Source organism: Myxocyprinus asiaticus, chromosome 19 (genome assembly GCF_019703515.2).
Source record: "Myxocyprinus asiaticus isolate MX2 ecotype Aquarium Trade chromosome 19, UBuf_Myxa_2, whole genome shotgun sequence".
Taxonomy (NCBI): Eukaryota; Metazoa; Chordata; class Actinopteri; order Cypriniformes; family Catostomidae; genus Myxocyprinus; species Myxocyprinus asiaticus.
Genome location: NC_059362.1, coordinates 45,034,394 through 45,055,602, shown reverse-complemented (window position 1 = coordinate 45,055,602; position 21,209 = coordinate 45,034,394). Strand labels below are relative to the sequence as shown.

At 36.6% G+C, this 21,209-nt stretch overlaps 1 protein-coding gene across 2 annotated transcripts in view; it reads right to left on the bottom strand.

Annotated features, from left to right (window-relative positions):
- The window catches only part of LOC127409650 (alpha-(1,6)-fucosyltransferase-like), a 115,292-nt gene that overhangs the window by 38,537 nt on the left and 55,546 nt on the right, over positions 1–21,209 (bottom strand). For both annotated transcript variants that reach the window (XM_051644358.1, XM_051644359.1), the window contains exon 2: positions 4,332–4,828. In XM_051644358.1, coding sequence (XP_051500318.1) covers positions 4,332–4,534 — 203 coding nt within the window. In that variant the 5' untranslated portion in view covers positions 4,535–4,828. The remainder of the gene's footprint in view (positions 1–4,331; positions 4,829–21,209) is intronic.

Below are 21,209 nucleotides of genomic sequence, written 5' to 3'. Positions count from 1 at the left end.
GCTGAAAAATGAAGATTTTTAGAAGAATATCTCAGCTCCGTAGGTGGCCAGAACTTTGAAGGTCCAAAAATCACATAAAGGCAGCATAAAAGTAATCTATAAGACTCCAGTGGTTAAATCCATGTCTTCTGTGAAGTGATGCAGTCACTTTGGGTGAGAAACAGATCAACATTTCAAATATTTTTTACTATAAATCTCCATTTTCAGAATGTGAAAGTGAAAGTGGAGATTTATAGTAAAAATGGGTTTAAATATTGATCTGTTTCTTACCCACACCTATCATATCACTTCTAAAAACAGATGTAAACACTGGAGTCTTATGGATTACTTGTATGCTGCCTTTATATGACTTTGGGAGCTTTAAAGGTCTGGTCGCCATTCACTTGCATTGTATGGACCTAAAAAGATGAGATATTCTTGTAAAAATCTTTGTTTGTGTTGAGCAGGAGAAAGACAGTCATACACATCTGGGATGGCATGAGGGATATTTCATTTTTGGGTGAACTATCCCTTCAGATGTTTTTTCAGCAGGATTTTTGGCTCAGAAACCAATTGTGACTCTGTTCCAAAACAATGTTTCTTCATCGTGTACTGTCTACATAGGCAGCATCCTAAGAGAAATGGAGCCTCAAGTGACTGATTTTATAGCACTCTACATAGGCAGAAACTCAATATGGGGGAGTTGTAACACCATCAGTTTAACCAATTAAAAATTAGCTATGGGGTGAAATCACTATCATGATACTTGCTGAGAAGAGGTGTGCTTTTACTTTTCCAAGCGATCAGACTTATGATTTTCTTGCAAACCCCATGAAAAAAATAAATAAAAATATAGACTTGAAGGAGGAACCCAAGCCATATCATAGACACTGAAGGTAGGGCTGCACGTCACGATTATGACAACAATCATAATTGTTGATTATTTTCGTTGATATATACACTGGTGGCCAAAAGTTTGGAATAATGTACAGATTTTGCTGTTTCGGAAGGAAGTTGGTACTTTAATTCACCAAAGTGGCATTCACCTCATCACAAAGTATAGTCAGGACATTACTGATGTAAAAAACAGCACCATCACTATTTGAAAAAAGTCATTTTTGATCAAATCTAGACAGCAGCCATCACTCCAACACCTTGCATCATGATAAAATGCTAATTTGGTAATAGAAACAGTTTTTTATAAAATTTGTATTAATATTTGAAAAACCTTTGTCCACCAAGTAAAAGTCAGGTGGTGTAACCAACAAGCAAGTTGCCATTTTGTTGTCATGCGACCAAAAATAAATAAATAAATTATATATATATAAAATTATTTATTTATTTATTTATTATAAAAAGGCACATTTTGTTCAGGTCAAATGGAGCAACCCTAACAAAACTTCTTGATATTTTTGACAGAACTTTGTGAAAAAAAAAAAAAAAAAAAGAATCCTTGAAAAATATGTTTTAAAACTTTTTTTAAAATGTAATAATTTAGTTGTGTACAATCGCATGTGTTCAAGGTGCACGGAAAGTATTTTAATGTTTTACTTGATGGTTACACCACATGACATTTTTCAAGTCACTAAATATATTTCTTTTCTTTTTTCTTTTTTTGTTGTTGTAGAAAATAATATAAGTGATTTTCAAACACAGACGAAACAAACATGGACTCAAATATTACATTTATATGAACTTGACACATGAGTTTTAAACTAGATTTTTAAAAGATTTCTTATTTTTATCACCTCGGACAACCTTATTTGTCAATGACCCACAGCTCAGACCTGGGACTTCATTTCACCCACGGACCTCATCCATTTTCTGACATTGTGCCCACACCTCTTTGGTATTCCTCAATCTATATCTTATAAATAGTGCAACACAAAAAAAAAAAAAAAAATTTTTGCTAATGGTTTATGTACTAAAAGTGTATAGGGTCAATAAAGACCCAAGGTATTGTCGTTTTTTTTTTTTGTTTGTTTTTTTGCACTTCCATAAATTACAATTTTCTGATTATTTCATATCTATATAAGTTTACTATCACAGGATATCTATTTCTTTGTTTATTACAAGTTCAATTAGTACTATATTCATCAAAATAAATACTCTCTCATGTTGATTTTCTGCGTGACTGGTGAATTATCAGTATCCCATATGCATATACACATACATATTATACATGTTATTTCTTACTCAAGGTGGCGCTGATGTGTCAGTGATTGACTTGATTTACATTTGACATTGCTATTTGATGAAGGAACAACATGGAAGTAAACTATAGCAAGTGTAACACATGAACATTATGATATGGCTATTGTCATTTGGGTGTACTACTGAAATTATATAAGTTGTGTATCTATTTAGACTCAACAAGTGCCTGAGAAAATACATATGTGTATCTTATGTGTTGTGTGTAGCTCAATATGTGTTTGACAGTCAGTTACTGTACGTCTCATGAAATTTCAGTGTGAAAGTAATAAATCCTGTTCTAGATTTGCTGCATTATCTCTTTGATGTATGAAAAATAAAACATCAAAATATATTGTATTCTATTATTTTCTAATTGTGTGGAAAATATTGTGAAAATTTTAAACTGAGCATTTTGTAAATCCATTTTTGATAGATATAAGTGCCGGGTCACTAAAGACCTGAATATGTAAGAATGTTTGGTTAAATACCTATGGATTTAAGGGTTAACTAAGTCCAGTAAGCAACCATGTAGCAATGTGCTAATTTTGTTTCTTTTTTAAAGATTTTCTGTGTGTTCTTGCCAATATGAAGAAGGTTTTTTACTTCTGACATCATTTAGCAATATGACACAGAATTTTTTCAGTGCTCGCTAGTGATTTTAATGATATATATTGTATATATTGACAGAAAGCACACAGATCTTCACCCAGCCTGAGGTTGTAGTCCACTGCGCCTTGCCGAGACAAATAAACATCATGATGTGTGTAGAAACCTATATAATGATTCACAGCAGTACACCCGGGCAATTTTCTGGGACTATTCAATTTCTCTTCATTTTATTGCTTTGAGCATCAATTCCAACATTAATGGAACTATACAGTAAATTTTTCTCATATTTTTATGATGATATATGGCATATGCATTTATAAATTTCTGCCTTCTGGCATTTAAACAGTGCTTCTCTTGACGATGCTCATTTATGGAAAAGTTTTGTTATTTTTGTGAGAAATGGAGGTCGTGCAACACTTGTTTCACATCATTGCGCCAGCGGTTGGACATTAAATTATAACTAGATTTTTTGCATTTTCTAACAAAAAACTGGTACTTGCTCATGCAAAACTTGCCGCCAGAGTGCTAGGGTGTACTGGGTGGTCGCCAGGCCATTGCTATGCTGTTGGTAGGTAGTTGTTTACTGGCCCAGGTCAAAATGATGGATGATATTTTGGATATCTAGATATGGTTCAGGTCCATCCTTTAAATGTAAGTCTATGGGGTTTTCTTCCCCCACTGGTTATGTGTTTGTTCAAATCCCTCTGCCTAACAATGAGCAAAATAGCAATAGTGATGTTTACCTTAGCAAATATTACTAAATACAAACATTTTCTAATCAATACACCACCAGTTCCACCAAGGACACTGCTGGATCTATCAGAGATCTTGAGATTGATATTGTGGACCTACAGGTTTGGAGCGAATCAATGGGAGATCAAGACCCAATTAAGGATCTCAAAGACAAAAAGAGTCACATCGGCAGATCTTTTTGGAATTAAAACACAGAAGATACTGATCAGATCAAGATTTATATCTGAAATAGACGTCCCTCCTTTTAGCTTGACAAAGACAAATTACCAAAAGTAGCTTTAGTCATAGTTCACGGTCAGTATTTTGGTCAAGAGTTCTATGAAATCCATAGAAGAGCTGTTTTTATGAGGTACTTTATACTTGTGATACAATATACATCTTTCTACAGTATGTACTTGTACACAGAGAGAGTTTTAAAGGAATGTTCTGGGTTAAATACAAGTTATTGTATTTGGCCCCAATCACTTCCATTGTAAGTGCCTCACTGTAACCCAAATTTATGCTTTTTTTTTTCTAAAGAAAAGGAGCGACGAGTCAAAAGACATTTTTGTGGTAATCAATATTACTCTACAAATGCTGTCGATTGAGCTTAACTTGTATTGAATCTGGAATATTCCTTTAATTGTTTTCCTAAACCATGGTGACCAGCACCCTAGGTGAGATCCCTATTGCCAACTTAGGGTGGTGGTCGGGGGGTGAGTGGATGGGGGTGGTACTTCCATACTGGCGCCCTCCAAGCTGGTGGCAGCCTAGGCGACCACCTAGTTCGCCCATGTCTAGAAATGTCAAGCACTTACTGTAGTGACTGGGCCATGCGCCGTAGATCTTCATTTTGCTGTTTGAGTCTCTCCAGCTTGGTGAGGATCTTCGCCAGCTCACGGCTTGAACGTGGTGCATGTTCGTTGTCCTTCACCAGGTGACCTCCGATATAAAAGAGCAACGTCCCCCAAGCCAGCAGAACGAGCGCAATCCAGCGCCACGAGCCCGGCCATGAACGCATACTGCTGCCAAACTCTGGTCACAACAGACGACAGGCGGACATGTTGGGTAAGCCAATGAGGGTGGAGTATGGGAGGATGGGCGTCCTTATGCGAAAGAAGAAAAGTCTTGGTTGCATCTACATTGGTACATCAACACATTATGGGCATTCATGCATGTTGACCGGTCAAGATGGTAGATCCTCCATTTCTCTCTATGATATGAAGACTTGATGATTGAAGCGTTTCACTCACTGGTGTCTCATTGGCTTTGCCGTCTCATTCCTGAGGTTGGGTTCTCTGTATGCGTTACTGTCCTGTGGGAAAAGAGAGAGAAAAATGTTATAAAACAATTGTTCTGAACGTCCAACGAGCCACGTAAAAATGATGGGACAGGTTGTATGACATGCTCTCATCCTAAAAACCCAAGGTAAAAGAAAAAACTCAACAATATTAAATACGAGCTCACTTGCAACAAGGATAAACATGGTTTGTGTGTGGTGAATTATTGACTGCTGAGAGCATGAAACAAACAAAACTCAAAACTCAAAGGAGGTATTTAGAAACTATCAACTCATTGTTGGGTGAATGCATTTTTGGGCCTTATTATTGTCATTTTAATACATTTCAGTGTTTGATTTAAAGACATTTGTTTACTTTTGAACAATGAACAATTCTGGTACTTTGCTGGGTCGCAATTTGATATCCAATGTAAAACGAGTTGAGACTAGGGTTGCCACCTTGGCCCTGTAAAATTCCCGGACACCTGAAAACGTATTGCTGGCCATCATACAAGAAATAAAACATTTTATTTATGATTGTTTACTCCTTGTTTGATATGGAAATTTACACACACACACACACACACACACACACACATATATATATTAATTAATTAAAGTTAAAAATTACAAAATGTATTTTAATAGAATTTATGAAATTGAAATGCGTATCTTAAAAATAGGCTAAAATATGTTTTGAGTGTATCTGTTATTGATTGATTGTTTATAACTCTAGAGAGAGAGAGAGAGAGAGAGAGAGAGAGAGAGAATATGGTTTATAAACAATCAATCATTAACAAATAAAATCAAAACATATTTTAGCCTATTTTTAAGATACACATTTCAATTTCATAACAAAATTCTATTAAAATAAATTTTGTAATTTTTAACTAAATTAATTAATATATATATATATATATATATATATATATATATATATATATATATATATATATATATATATATATTATTTTGTTAAAGATTACTCAGTTAAATTTAATGGAATTTTGTTATTAAATTGAAATGTGTAAATAATAATAATAAAAAAAGTGTGTACAGGTTTAACATTTACCTATTTTGGCAGTTTTCTTGAGTTTATGGTTCACACACTGAGCATTTATTTAACATTTAAAATGTATAAATATGTATGTATAAAGTTATATATATATATTTTCATTCTTATATTTAAACCAAAGGAAAGCAAATAAATGTACATAAGTTTACTAAAATAAATAAAATAAAATAAAAATAAATTATATACATGTATATTCAATATTTACAGTATGCATTTCAAGATTTACACATTTAAATTTAATACAAATTTCTATAAAATTGAATTGAGTAATCTTTAACTAAATTCTTTTATTTATTTTTATCTTTTTTTAGATATTTTACATTTTACTAATATACTTTTGAAAAAGATCACAAAATTCAATTTGATGGAAATTTGTTATGAAATTGAAATGCTTAAACCTGAAAAATAGGCTTTTTCTTTCTTGTTTCTCTTTTCTTTTATTGTTGGGCATTACAAACCTAAGAAATCTTACAGTAAAAGTTAGGACTTTCCTTTTTTGGACATGTTTTCCAGAACATTAAAACATTATAATAAAGTAGACTGAACTTTAAATGATTGTTCACACAAATGTGAAAAATCTTAATCATCCGAACAAACCAGTTCACTAAAATTCACTTCTAATGATTCATATGAGTTTGATTTTCCTCCTTGCATAGTGTTCTTATGAACAATGGTTCATACGTGTGAACACGTCAGGAAAATATTGAAAAACCATGATGATCCTGGAAAATCTTGGATGGGTGGCAACTCTAGTGGAGGGAAACTGTTACAGAACACAGTGTGCCAATGAAGATGAATTGTATATGTCTAAATACAACAAAACACACACAACAAAATGTTGTTGCTCAGACACAGTCCATACCGACACACACCCCTGCCTCAGCACCCACGAGGATTGATCAAAATGACAGCGCAATCTCAGGATGGACGCGAAGAGACTCTTAAAATGTTTCTCTCCTCACCGCATGCAAATGTACGGCACTCTGTGTCACGTCTCAACAATTTCCTTCGCCATGTCTAGCGGACGTTTACATATATACCCTGCCAACTGACAAGATGCGTGCACTGGAACGACCTCAGAAAACCCTGTATCATCAGTTTCCCTCCAGAAAGCAGGAAAAAAGAGAGGCACTGTGTCTACACGGCATGCAACGTGACATGCCACAACAAATCAATAATGCTCGAATTAAGGTAAATTCATACTGACAGCAATTTGCAGGCAACAGAAAAGTAATGATGCACCGATATGAAATACTCGATAACTTTAGTCATTTAACCCTTTAAACTGGAGCTGCTAGATAATTAATTAAAAACTACTCACTTGAAACCAAAACTTTGGAATCTGACCAACTCTTAACTGCAGCATTTTAAGGTTTGATGGATGTCCTGTGAACCAGAAGTGGTTTTCTGCATTAATTGGTCATAAAATTTGATCTTATCCTCATCAAAGTCACAAGTATAGACAAACACAATGTGCTTAAGGTAACAACACACAAGCAATTATAATCTTTCATGTCTTTATTGAACACATCCCATTAAACATTCACAGTGCTGTGGAAAAAGTAAGTGAACCCTTGGATTTAATAACCGGTTGATACTCCTTTGGCAGCAGTAACCTCAACCAAGTGTTTCCGGTAGCTGCGGATTAGACCTGCACAACGTTCAGAAGAATTTTGGACCATTATTCCTTACAGAACTGCTTCAGCTCAGTCATATTCTTAGGATGTCTGGTGTGAACGGCTCTCTTGAGGTCATTCGATAGCATCTCTACTGGGTTAAGGTCTGGGCTCTGACTGGGACACTCCAAAAGGTGGATTTTCTTTTTTTGAAGCCATTCTGTAGTGGATTTACTTTGATGTTTAAGGTCATTGTCCTGCTGCATCACCCAACTTCTATTCTATATCTGTTAAGGTGGTCTTTGGCAAACTTGGGGCATACAGTGATGTTTTAGTTGGAAAGCAGCAGCTTCCTTCGTGGTGTCCTGCCATGGGCACCATGCCTGTTTAATGGTTTTCATATAGAAGACCCATGAACAGAGATGTTAACCAGTTCCAATGATTCCTTCAATTCTTTAGCTGTCACTCTTGTTTTTTTTTGTTTTTGTTTTTTTACCTCATTTAGCATTCTGCTGTGTGCCCTTTGAGTCATCTTGGCTGGACGGCCACTTCTAGGGAGAGTACCCACAATACTAAATCACCTCCATTTTTAGACAATTTGTCTAACTGTGGACAGATGAATATCTAAGCTCTTTGAGATAACTTTGTAGCTCTATGCAAAGCAATAATTCTTGATTGTTGGTCTTCTTAGATCTCTTTTTTTGCAAGGCATGGTCCATGTCAGCAGATCCTTCTTGTGCATAGCAAATAAAAAATTTGTGAACCCACACTTTCAATCTCATTTAATTAATTGGATGCCAGTTTTGCCAACTCCTGATTTTAACTTCTGTTGACGACATTATCCTAGGGGTTCACATATTTTTTCCAACATATACTGTGTTAATATGTACAAGAACAATACAATAATTTGTGTGTTATTAGTTCAAACAGATTGTGTTATTTTAAGTTAGATGAAGATCAAACCAGATTTTAAGACAAATTTATACATAAATGCAGGTAATTCCAAAGGGTTCACATACATTTTATTGCCACTGTATTTTTCAATGGGTTTTTGTTTTGTTTTTACGTCTACAGTATGAGTAAATAAACATCAGTGGTACAAATTACTTGAGACTTTCATGTTAAAGTCTAAAACATAATTTACACACTGTCTTACCAATTTTAAAGCCACTGTGCTTTTTAAAATGGTATGTACGAAATCCTACTACCTACCCTCTTGATCCTACCCCCTCCCACCTCCTTCAAAGCCATTTCTCCTTCAATCTTAACTCACATCATCAATACATCTCTTCTCACTGGTACCTTTCCCACCGCATTTAAGCAGGCTCGGGTAAAACCACTGCTTAAGAAACCGACCCTAAACCCTGCACTTTTAGAAAACTACAGACCAGTATCCCTCCTCCCATTCATCGCTAAAACACTTGAACGAGTCGTGTTCAAACAAGTCTTATCTATTTTTACACAGAACAACCTGCTAGACAGCAACCAGTCTGGCTTCAAAAGCGGACACTCTACAGAGACTGCCCTGCTGTCAGTTACTGAAGCTCTAAGACTGGCGAGAGCAGCATCCAAATCATCCGTACTCATTCTGCTGGATCTGTCTGCTGCTTTCAACACAGTAAACCACCAGATTCTCCTGTCAACCCTCACAACAAAGGGCATCACAGGAACCGCGCTCCACTGGTTCAAGTCTTACCTCACAGGTAGGTCTTTCAGGGTGTCTTGGAGGGGAGAGGTGTCTAAGTCTCACCAACTAACTACCGGGGTGCCTCAGGGTTCAGTGCTTGGACCGCTCCTCTTCTCCATATATATGTCATCACTAGGATCCATCATTCAGGCACATGGCTTTTCCTATCACTGCTATGCTGACGGCAAACAACTCTACCACTCATTCCAGTCTGATGATCAGATGGTAGCAGCCCGGATCTCAGCCTGCCTAGCAGACATTTTGTGTTGGATAAAAGATCACCACCTCAAACTCAAACTTGCTAAGACAGAGCTGCTCGTGTTTCAAGCAAGCCCAGCAATTCATCACAACTTCACCATTCAGCTAGGCTCGTCAATGATTACACCATCCAGGACAGCCAGAAATCTTGGAGTTGTGTTTGACGATCAGTTGAACTTCACAGACCACATCGCAAGGACTGCCCGATCATGCAGATTTGCCTTGTACAACATTACATGCATGCATGCTACACAACTCCTTGTCCAAGCTCTTGTTTTATCCAGGCTAGACTATTGCAATGTTCTTCTGGCAGGCCTTCCAGCATGTACTATCAAACCTCTGCAATTGATCCAGAATGCGGCAGCGAGAGTGGTATTCAATGACCCCAAGAGAGTGCAAGACACGCCTCTCTTCATCAAATTGCAGTGGCTCGCGTTAAGTTCAAGGCATTTATGCTTGCTTACAGAACAACCACTAGCTCTGCACCCCACTATCTAAACTCACTACTTCAGACTTATGTGCCCTCCAGAAGCCTGCATTCTGTAGGTGAACCTCGTGGTGCCATCTCATAGAGGCACAAAATGACTGTCCCAGACCTTTACAGATTTGTTCCCTGCTGGTGGAATGACCTGCCTAATTCCACCCAAGCGGCTGTCTTTAGCCTCTTTCAAAAAACAGCTAAAGACACATCTTTTTCGTGAACACCTAACCCATTCATACTAACGCACTACCTTCATGTTTAAAAAATATTAAATAATAATTCCTTGCTATGTGTACGGCTCTAAGCTATGTAAGACTTGTATTACAGCACTTATTATACTGTTGCCCCTTTTGTTGGATGAATCGCTTCTATTGTTCTCCTCATTTGTAAGTTGCATTGGATAAATGAATAAATGTAAATGTAAATGAAACCAACATGCAGATAGCCATTCTGTTGTCATGTGAAAAAAAAAAAAAAAAAAAAAAAGAGGAGGATAAAATGGAGTATAAGGTCACATTTTGTACAGGTCAAATGGAGTAACCCTAAGAAAACTTTATATTTGTGACTCAAAAATTCATATTATATAAAAAAATAAATAAATACCTTGAAAAATATAAAAACTTTTAAATTAGCAATTCACGTGCATACACTCACAACATGTTTTTAGTGTTTAATTTTTATTTTAATAACATTTTCTTGATGGTTACACCACTTAAATAATTTTTTTTTTTTAATAAAATGCTGTGTGTTCACACACCAAGAGAGTTGAGAATATTAATAAATGCTAATCCCAATGATTAGCATTTATCGATATTCTCAACTCTTTTGGAGTCAGACAAATGTTACAGTACTAACTAATCGCCATAATCATACACTAGATTTAATTCTGTCATATGGAATTGATGTTGATACTATAGATATTCTACCGCAGAGCGATGACATCTCAGATCATTACCTTGTCTCGTTTGTTGCGATCAGCTAATGTTACTCAATCTACACCATGCTATCATTCAGGTAGAACTATTCTTTCGACAACTAAAGATAGCTTCACTAATAATCTTCCAGAATTGTCTCACATACTCAGTAAGCCAAATGGTCAAGAAGAATTTGATGTAATAACAGAAAATATAAATACAGTCATCTCTAGCACAACTTGATAGTGTCGCCCCCCTCTTCGATTAAAGACTATTCAAGAAAAAAACCCTGCACCATGGTACAATGATCACACTCATGCTCTCAAGAGAGCAGCTCAGAAAATGGAGCGCAATTGGAAGAATACAAAATTAGAGGTATTTTGCAGTGTATGGAAGGATAGTGTCTGTAGCTACAGACAGGCACTAAATGCTGCCAGGTCAGCATATTTTAGCACTTAAATTTTAACTTCTTTCTTTCCTTTTTAACGCCATGCCATTTTCTATGGCTATATTCATGGCGAGAGCCAGTTTAGTTATTCAAGAGTAAAACTAAAAAAGGTGTTTAAGATAAATTTTTTCTAAAAACCTTAAAAATAAATTTGGATTTATTTGGTTAAAAACCTTTTCAAAAGTGTCAACAGAATAATACAGGTTCCTCAAGTGTGTAGAAGTGTTACAGTCCAGTAAGACATGTTTAATGGATAGTGGGTTCTGAAAGGATGCACACTTTGGTGAATTTTCTCCAGATAGTAAAAATTGGTGTGTGTGCCTTGCATGTCCTATCCGGCATCGAGTGTAAGTGACTTGATCCCAACGATTATTAAAAGGGAATACATGTCTTGTCCCAACAACAGGATTTATTTCCCGTAAATTGTTGTTTAAACACTGATCCCATTCCGACTGCCATTTGTTTTTAGTGTATATGTTTAATGTTGGTTTTAGGTCTGTGAATGGAATAGAGCATTTTACTGGTTCTGAGGATAATGCTTCTTAGGTAGCTCTATCTGCTTGTTCATTACCAGAGATTCCTGAGTGGCCAGGTACCCAGCAGAAAATAATACTAAAATTATTTGATTCCAGAGATGACAATTTGTTTAAAATCTTCACGATTGTTGGGTGATCGGTTTTTATAGACTCCAATGCTTCCAGACATGATTTGGAATCAGTTATCATTAAAAAGGATTTCTGTGGAACAGTCTCAATAAACTTCAGTGCTAGTAATAAAGCATTTGCCTCTGCAGTAAAAACTGAACTTTGGTCAGGGATGCATATGCATTTACACAGTTGACTTGTTGCAAAGGCTGCTGCCACTTGATTTCCAGATTTGGATCCATCTATGTATATTGGGATATGTTGTGGGAACACTGCTCTTATATCCAGGAATTGTTGATAATACTCATTCGGATGAGTTATTTATTTTTGGTTTCTCATTAAATCCAGATGGATTTTGGGCTTTTTGAGATCCCATGGGGGGATTTTGATCAAATGTGTCTGCTTCAGAATGTTTAAATCCACTTTCAGATTCTCCAGATGGGTTTTTATACGTAGGCCAAATGTGACTTGGTTTTCTTTCATATAGTATTGAATGTTGAGTTGAGAAACTACTGGATAGGCTGGATTTTCTTTATTTGTTTTCAGTTTGATTGCATATTGTAGGGCCAGCTTTAGGCGTCTGATTTCCAAGGAAGGTTCACTGGCTTCCACATATAAACTTTGAATTGGTGATGTTCTGTATGCTCCTAAGGCCAGTCGAATACCTTGGTGGTGAACAGTATCTTGATTTATATGATCTCCTGGCTGATCCATAAATGATGCTTCCATAGTCCAGCTTTGAGCAAATCAAGGTTCTGTACGGATTCATAAAAGTTGAACTGTCTGCTCCCCATTTCGTTTTGGATAAATCTTTAAAATGTTCATAGCTTTAAAACATTTATTTTTCAATAATTTAATATGAGGTATAAAATACAGCTTACTATCAAAGTTTATACCAAGGAACCTGTTCTCTTTAACGACTTTGATGGGGACTCCGTCCATAAACAACTCTGGTTCATTGTGCAACGAACGGAGCTGACAGAAATGCATACAGACAGTTTTTGTTTGTGAGAACTTGAAACCACTGAGTTGACCAGGAGTGCATTTTGTTTATCTTCAGTTGGATTTTTTGCTCGATAGTATGCATGTACTTGCTTCTGTAGCAAATGCAGATGTCGTCTACATATAAACTACAATGAACATCAGAACCAATGACTTTCGCAATGCTGTCTATTTTAAAGAGAGTTACTGATAGAATACTACCTTGAGGTACTCCGAGTTCTTGTTATGTAGATTTACAAGGTGTTTGCTATCTTTACTCCAGGCAATCATTGACCATCCTCTCCATTGTTTTACATAAGCAGCTGGTTAAGGCTATAGGGCGATAATTTATGGGATCACTATGGTCTTTTCCTGGCTTTAGAATAGGTATTATTTCTGCTTTGTGCTGCTTTGTGGAATTTTTCCAGATATCCAGATGGAGTTAAAAATTCTAAGGAGCATTTTCAGAAAGAGGTGGGGCAGATTCTTAAATTGTTAGTGGACTTTGTTTGGTCCAACAGCTGTGTCATGGGATTTTTTATAGCTCGCTGTAGCTCTTCCATGGAGAAGGGTTGGTTGTAGGGCTCTGCATTGCTAGTGCCAAAGTTAATATTCTCTTTTTCTTGGTGAGCATGAAATATTCGAAAAGCAGGAAGACAGTTCTCAATAGATGAATTGCTTTCGAAAATGTTTGCTAGAATGTTTGCAATTTCTAGTTTTGACATCAGGAGTGTACCATGCTGTTTGATGTGTTGTATTTGAGGGTTTTTTCCCTTCATTATCCATATCAAGTTCCATATTTGGTTTGATGAAGTACTTGTTGTCAAGTTGGAAACAAATCTTCTCCAGCTTTCCTTTTTAACTTCATTTATGATTCTTCTTACTCGTGCTCTACTCATATTGAGTTTAATAAGATTTTCAATTGACGGGTGTCTAAAGAAAAGCCTTTCAGCTTTCTTCCTCTCTTTTATGGTTTCCTTACATTTATTATCAAACCATGGAAGTCACCTACGTTTCATATTTAAAGATGTTCTTGGGACTGTATCATTAGCTATAGCTATAAGCGTTTTAATAAAATTCTGCATAGCATCAGGGCTATCTACTGGAAACCGTGCAAGCCTCTCATAACAGAGGGTTTGAAACCAATTAGCTTTTTTAATTTGCCATCTTTGTACATTTGTTTCTTCCTCTCTTCCTTTGGTTACAATGATTGGGAAGTGGTGACTACCACAGAGGTCATCCCAGACTCTCCATGATAGGTCCAAGTACAATCCAGGCTGACAAATTGTTAAGTTGATCGCAGAGTATGTTTCATGTCCCGGGTATAAGAAGGTATTTGATCCATTATTTAGAAGGCATAAAGTATGGTTATCTATAAAATTTTCAATCTTCTTACCTTTTGTATTGCAATGATTGCTGCCCCACATAAAGCTGCGATTATTAAAATCACCCATAAGCATAAAGGGGGGTGGGAGCTGAGCAACAAGGTGATCTAGGTCTGTGTGTCTCAAGATTGAGTTTGGAGGAATGTAGATAGATGGCTGTGATGGTTTTCTGCAGAGTCAGTCATACTGCTGTCACCTGTAGGTAGCTTTTAATATATATATATATGACTATGGATCACATTATTTCTTATTAAAATGGCTGTACCACCAGAAGCCCGCTTGTCATTGGGACCAAAGGTATACATTTTTTTTACATTTTTAAAAGAGAGAGTACAATCTGATGGTAATTGTGTTTCCTGAAGACATATGGCTATAGGATTGGTGATTGCAATTAAATGTTGTAGCTCCATACTAGCCCTGATACTACGACAGTGCCACTGGATGATAACATTCTCCATTACCTGTTAAGAAGAATAGGGACAGTTGGCCTGATTCTGCCTTTAGGGGACGGACTTCTACTATGATGTTCACTCTCTTTCATTTCCACATCTCTAGTTTGCCTGGTCTTTGAAGTTTCATCCTGGGGTGTTTTTGATTGTGAAGAGTTTGCCTTTCTATTTGTTTTTATTTGCTTTTTGGTTCTCTGTTATTGAGCTCTGATTGGAATGAATGTCATTTAGAAGAGTTTCACTCTGAGTTCCTGTATTCTTTATCTTTGGGGGAGTATTACTATAATTTATAGTTTGGGGTTTATCTTTGTGCATCCAGGTAATATCTGTCTGGCAATCTATTGTTCTCACAGCTTTTTTTTTGCAGCAGAGGTGAAGGTTTTATTCAGAGTAAACACAGGGACAGCAGCCACCATTTTCTTTGCTTCAAGATAACTGATTCTCTTAGTACATCTGATCTTCTGAATTTCTTTTTCTTTGATCCACATGGGACACTGTTTTGATGCAGCTGGGTGGTCACCTGAGCAGTTACAGCATTTAGGTGGTTTTTTACAACCCTCTTTGTCGTGGCACTTCTCCCCACAGTTGCAACAGGTATGTTTGTTGTTGCAGCCATTGGATCCATGTCCATACCTTTGACAGTTGAAACACCACAGAGGGTTGGGTACAAATATGTCCACCGGAACACTTATGTATCCAATTCTAGAAATAGCAGTTTATTAAAAGTGAGGACGTATGTACTGTTATCAAACCACTTATTAAGAAGCCACAGCTTGATCCAGGAGAATTGGCTAATTACAGACCAATTTCAAATCTCCCGTTTATGTCGAAAATACTAGAAAAGGTAGTGTCCTCCCAACTATGTTCATTTCTACAGAAAAATGGTATATATGAACAATTTCAGTCAGGATTTAGGCCCCATCACAGTACAGAGACTGCACTTAGAGTTACAAATCACTTGCTCTTATCATCTGATCACGGCTGCATTTCTCTTCTAGTGCTTTTAGATCTTAGTGTTGCCTTCGACACCATAGATCACAACATTCTCTTGAATAGGCTGGAGAATTATGTTGGCATTTGTGGACTTGCATTAGCATGATTTTGTTCCTATTTATCAGACCGCTACCACTTTGTATGTGTAAACAAGGAATTGTCAAATCAAACAAAAGTATGGAGTGCCACAGGGATCGGTTTTAGGGCCTCTGCTTTTCTCTTTATACATGCTTCCACTTGGAGATCTTATCAGGAATCATGGAATAATTTCCACTGATATGCCGACGATACCCAACTTTATATTTCTTCTAAACCCAACGAAAATTCACAATTCTCCAATATAGCAGAGTATCAATGAAATCAAAGAATTTCCTTCTACTCAATTCTGACAAAGCAGAGGTACTAACGATTGGACCAAAAACCTCTAAAAATAAGCAGCTAAAATATAATTTGACTCTCGATGGATGTACTGTTATGAAGAACTTGGATGTTATATTTGATACCAATCTGTCCTTTGAAAATCAAATTTCCAATGTTTGTAGAACAGCATTCTTCCACCTCAGAAATACTGCTAAGTTACGACACATGCTCTCTGTTGCTGATTCCGAAAAAACTAATTCATGCATTCATGACCTCAAGACTATATTATTGTAATGCATTACTGGGAGGATGTCCAGCAAGTTCAATAAATAAACTTCAATTGGTTCCAAATGCAGCTGCCAGAGTGCTGACTAGAATCAAGAAATATGATCATATTAGCCCCATTTTATCATTGTTACATTGGCTACCTGTTAAATTTCGTATTAATTTTAGAATTCTGTTAACTACATACAAAGCTTTAAATGGTCTAGCTCCACAGTACTTAAGTGACCTTCTACCACGCAATATTCCATCACGTTCATTACGATCACAAAATTCTGGCCTGTTAATAGTTCCAAGAATGTCAAAATCCACAAAAGGAGGTAGATCCTTTTCCTATTTGGCTCCTAAACTATGGAATAGACACCCAAACACTTTTCGGGATGCCTAAACCTTGGACTTAGGATGGACTCCACCGAACCTCACCGAATTGACCTGCCGGTTGAACTGCGATGCACCTCACTGATCTCTGCCTGCATCACCTTTGTTTATTGATGGACTACACTCTTGAAATGGAATACATAGACTATCAGTTAATTGTCAACAAAAGTCTTCATCAGCCAACTAACAAAGGACAAATGCATCTATGTGAACTTCTGCAGTTAATCCAGGGTGGACTTCAAAGATATTAGTCATTAATCTTACAGTTCATAATAAATCTTTTAGACCTTAACACTTACTTAGTTTACTAATCTTAAACCATTACCTGCACTGCACATAAATAACTAATATTGGCATTATATGCATGATGTTAGTCAGAGGGGAACTGGCCCCCACAGCGAGTTTGGTTTCTCCCAAGGTTATTTGTCTCCATTAACCAACATCTTATGGAGTTCTGTGTTCCTTGCCACGATCGCCTTCAGCTTGCTCACTGGGGTTCTAAGTACAATTATTATTTTGTTAATGCATGATTTTCTGTAAAGTTGCTTTGAAATGATGCGTGTTGTGAAAAGTGCTATACTGTACAAATAAAAATGATGACTTTTTCAAAAATGTATGAAACCAACATGGACACAACGATTACATGTCTATGAACATGACGCATGTGTTTAAACTAGATTTTTAAAAGATTTCTCATTTAATCATCTCAGACAACCTTATTTTTCAATGACCTAAATGTTTCTTAAAACTGCAAGGGACCATTTCAAGGTGGTGGTCCAGTCAAACCTCAACCAAGCAAATTAGTTATTTTATATCACCTTTTTCCTCAGTGTTTTAGTGTGGAAGTCTTGAATCTGTTAACAGATATGAAAAAAATCAAACACAAAATTTGGATAAATTTGACTTACATTTGCTGGAAGATTTCTGGAAAGTACAGTAAAATCACATTTATTATTATTAAGTACTCTAAACTGAAAAAACGTTAAAAATGTATTGCTAGTGAAGCCTGAACCACTGACACCTGAAAAAATTATTAAAATAATTTCAGCCAGGGAAGACTCAGAAAACTGCAGATCATGAAGAATTCTGCCTTCTTTTCCCAATCTGCTTTGCTTCTTCAGTAACACCTCTTCTGACCTTTCATACTCCAAACTTCATCATCTTTATGACGCTGTTCAACTGTCATTTATCAGTCATCATTCACATGAAAGGTCAACCCAAATGACCCGCTCAAACCGTAATGATGTACATCACACAGCTGTATCTGCCCAGCAATAAACTTCCAAACAACTGCTGAATAATGCATGTGTGACCTTACAATTAGTTATAGTTAAGGTCAAAATGTTAGTTGTTTACAATAGGAAATAAATCGTGGCTTTGATTTGTCACGCAACTCTGTGTGTGTGTGTGTGTGTGTGTGTGTGTGTGTGGCTACGACCAGCCAGCATAGGGAATTGACAAACTAGGACTGGTTTCCACTGGGAATCCTTGGGCAGAGTTAATCAAACCAGGACAGGGGTTCAGGGATCTGCCAGAACTGATCTGAGCCACATCAAAACAAGAACACTAAATCTGTGGAGGAATGTAACAATCCATTTCCAAGAGTCCACTAATAATGTTAGCCAAGGTTTCTTGCACCAAGAACAGTCAGAATTTAAGGCCGAAACATGCTCTACTCAACTATGTGAATGTAGATGCATCTTGCAAACGCAAGCGCGATTTCATGTGCCATTGCGTTGTAAAATTTGTCAGAATGCAATTCATAACCAAACGCAAGTACACGCTGCATTCTCATTGTTGCCACAAGGAGCACTATAGCGAGATTTGTGTTAACTGTCCGCTTCTATGTTGAGTTTTCTCTTTCAAGTCAACTAATTTCATGGTGAAGCAACAGTTTAAAAAGGATACTGATGAGTATCCTTAAAGTAAGTTAAAGTCAGTTTATTTATAACAACTTGCCTAAATAATGACACATTCAGTTTAATGGCACAGACATTTGAAGGTAACTCTGATCCCGTTTCCACCTGGTATTAAGGTGCGTTTTGGGTGATCCGATCAACATGTGGTCAGCCCTAAATCTGTCACCGCATCTGGGAGAAACATCGCACCATTTTTTTCCTCGCTTTCTTTATCTTTTCTGACTTTGTTGCGCTTTAATATCATGCAGTAACATACTGACAGTGATTGATGAATGTCGTCATGAAACAGAGACCCTCTCCCTCCATATCCAAACACAAATGGTCACAGGAGATGCATTTAAGTGACCAGGTGTGAACAGCGATGGGTCTCACCTGACTACATGTGATCGGATCAGCCGAAAGGCATCGTAATACCAGTTGGAAACGGGGTCCCTATCGCCCCCTTGAGTACTGAGGTTTGTACCCGCCACGATAACGCAGGAATGCATGTTAAGCATGTATAACCGAACCATGTGTTTGCAGTACTTGCATCTGCATTCACGTACTTGCATAGAGTATGTTTCAGCCTTTAGTCTTTCATGACCATTTTCAACCCTCTCTCTAAGCCTTACAATTAAACAGGCTGTTTTTGCTACTGTACCTTTAAGACTTCTATTTTTTTTTTCTTGTTTCAATACAGCAAGAAAAATCCTGTTTTCCTGAAATAACCCGTTATATAATGAAATTATTTCTGACACAAAGAAACAGGTTTTCAAAAGCTAAGATGAAAAAAATCTTGGATTCTATAAATAGAAAATTGTTTAACTCCTCTTCAACTCTATTTTTAATTTCTTTTGTAACTATTTTAGGAATAAAGTCTTAAATCTGAAAGATGGTGTTATTTAAGCAAGCCCACACTGTGTTTTTCCATTTCTTATGAAGTTGCCAAGATTTAAGGTCTGAATCTGAAATAATTTATAAGTGCTATCTAAGGATTACATATCAGATGAGAATGAAAGATGTCTTGAAAAAGATGCTGCTGTCTGCTTAGTTGTAGTTGACTAGTGGTATAAACTCTAGGAATTCCATGCCAAATTTCAGAAACTTCCCAGGCAATTTTTTTTAATTTTGTTAATAATTTTTCTGAAGAAATAAACATATAAATAATGATGAAAGCCAAAATATTAAATGCCATGGATCAATATTTACAGAGTACTCAACTATTTTGTTGAGGGTGCCAAAATGATGTTTTGTCTATGATTTTTGGAGCAAAACTACAGGTAAAAAAATAACCTTAGAAAGGTGTCAACATCATTATTCTATTTTTACACAGAGATAGGTTAAAATCATTTGACTTCAGCACCCCTTGTTGCACTAAATGCCAATGGGGTGAGACCAAAATTGGGAACAAAACAAACACCTTTTTGTGTTGTTTTTCCAAAGTTAGAATGACTATAACTCCAGAAGTATTATACTGGTTCAGAACAAACTTTACTTTTTGAATAGCGACAAGAAAAATTATGTGAACCCTTTGGAATTACCTGCATTTATGTATAAATTTGTCTTAAAATCTGGTTTGAACTTCATCTAAAATACAATAAGAACAAACACAATCTGTTTTAACTAATGACACACAAATTATTGTATTGTTCATGTACGTATTGAATACATCATACAAACATTTACAGTGTAGGTTGGAAAAAGTATGTGAACCCATAGGCTAATGACGTCAACAAAAGCTAATCAGAGGTAGTGCACTTACCGAAGAGCCACATATGTCGCTTACTCTTAATAATAGGGCATTTTTTGACTCTCAAAAATCTTGACATTTATTTTAATAAACTTGGGAATGTGGCAAGTGGTCCAGGCCCTGAAGCAGCAAAGCAGCCCCAAATCATGATGCTCCCTCCACCGTACTTCACCATTCGGATGATGTTTTCATGCTGGTATGCGCTGCCCTTTTTAAACCATACGTAGTGCTGTGTGTTTATCCCAAACAATTCAACATTAGTTTCATCAGTCCACAAAACATTTTCCCAGTAGCGTTGTGGAGTGTCAAGGTGGTCTTTGGCAAACTTCAGGTGCGCAGCAATGTTTTTGTTGGAAAGCAGCGGCTTCCTTCGTGGTGTCCTGCCATGTACACCATGCCTGTTTAATGTTTTCTGTATAGTAGACTCATAAACAGAGATGTTAACCAGTTCCAATGATTCCTTCAAGTCTTTATCTGTCACTCTAGGGTTCTTTTTTACCTCATTGAGCATTCTGCGGTGTGCCCTTTGAGTCATCTTGGCTGGATGGCTACTTCCAGGGAGAGTACCCACTGTACTTAATCATCTCCATTTATAGACAAATGAATATCTAAGCTCTTCGAGATAACTTTGTAACCCTTTCCAGCTTTATGCAAAGCAACAATTCTTTTTCGGAGGCATGGTCCACGACAGCAGATGCTTCTTGTGAATAGCAAACTAAAAGATTTTGAGTGCTTTTTATAAGTCAGAGTAGCTCTAATCCACACCTCCAATCTCTATTCATTAACTGGATGCCAGGTTTGCCAGCTTCTGACTATAT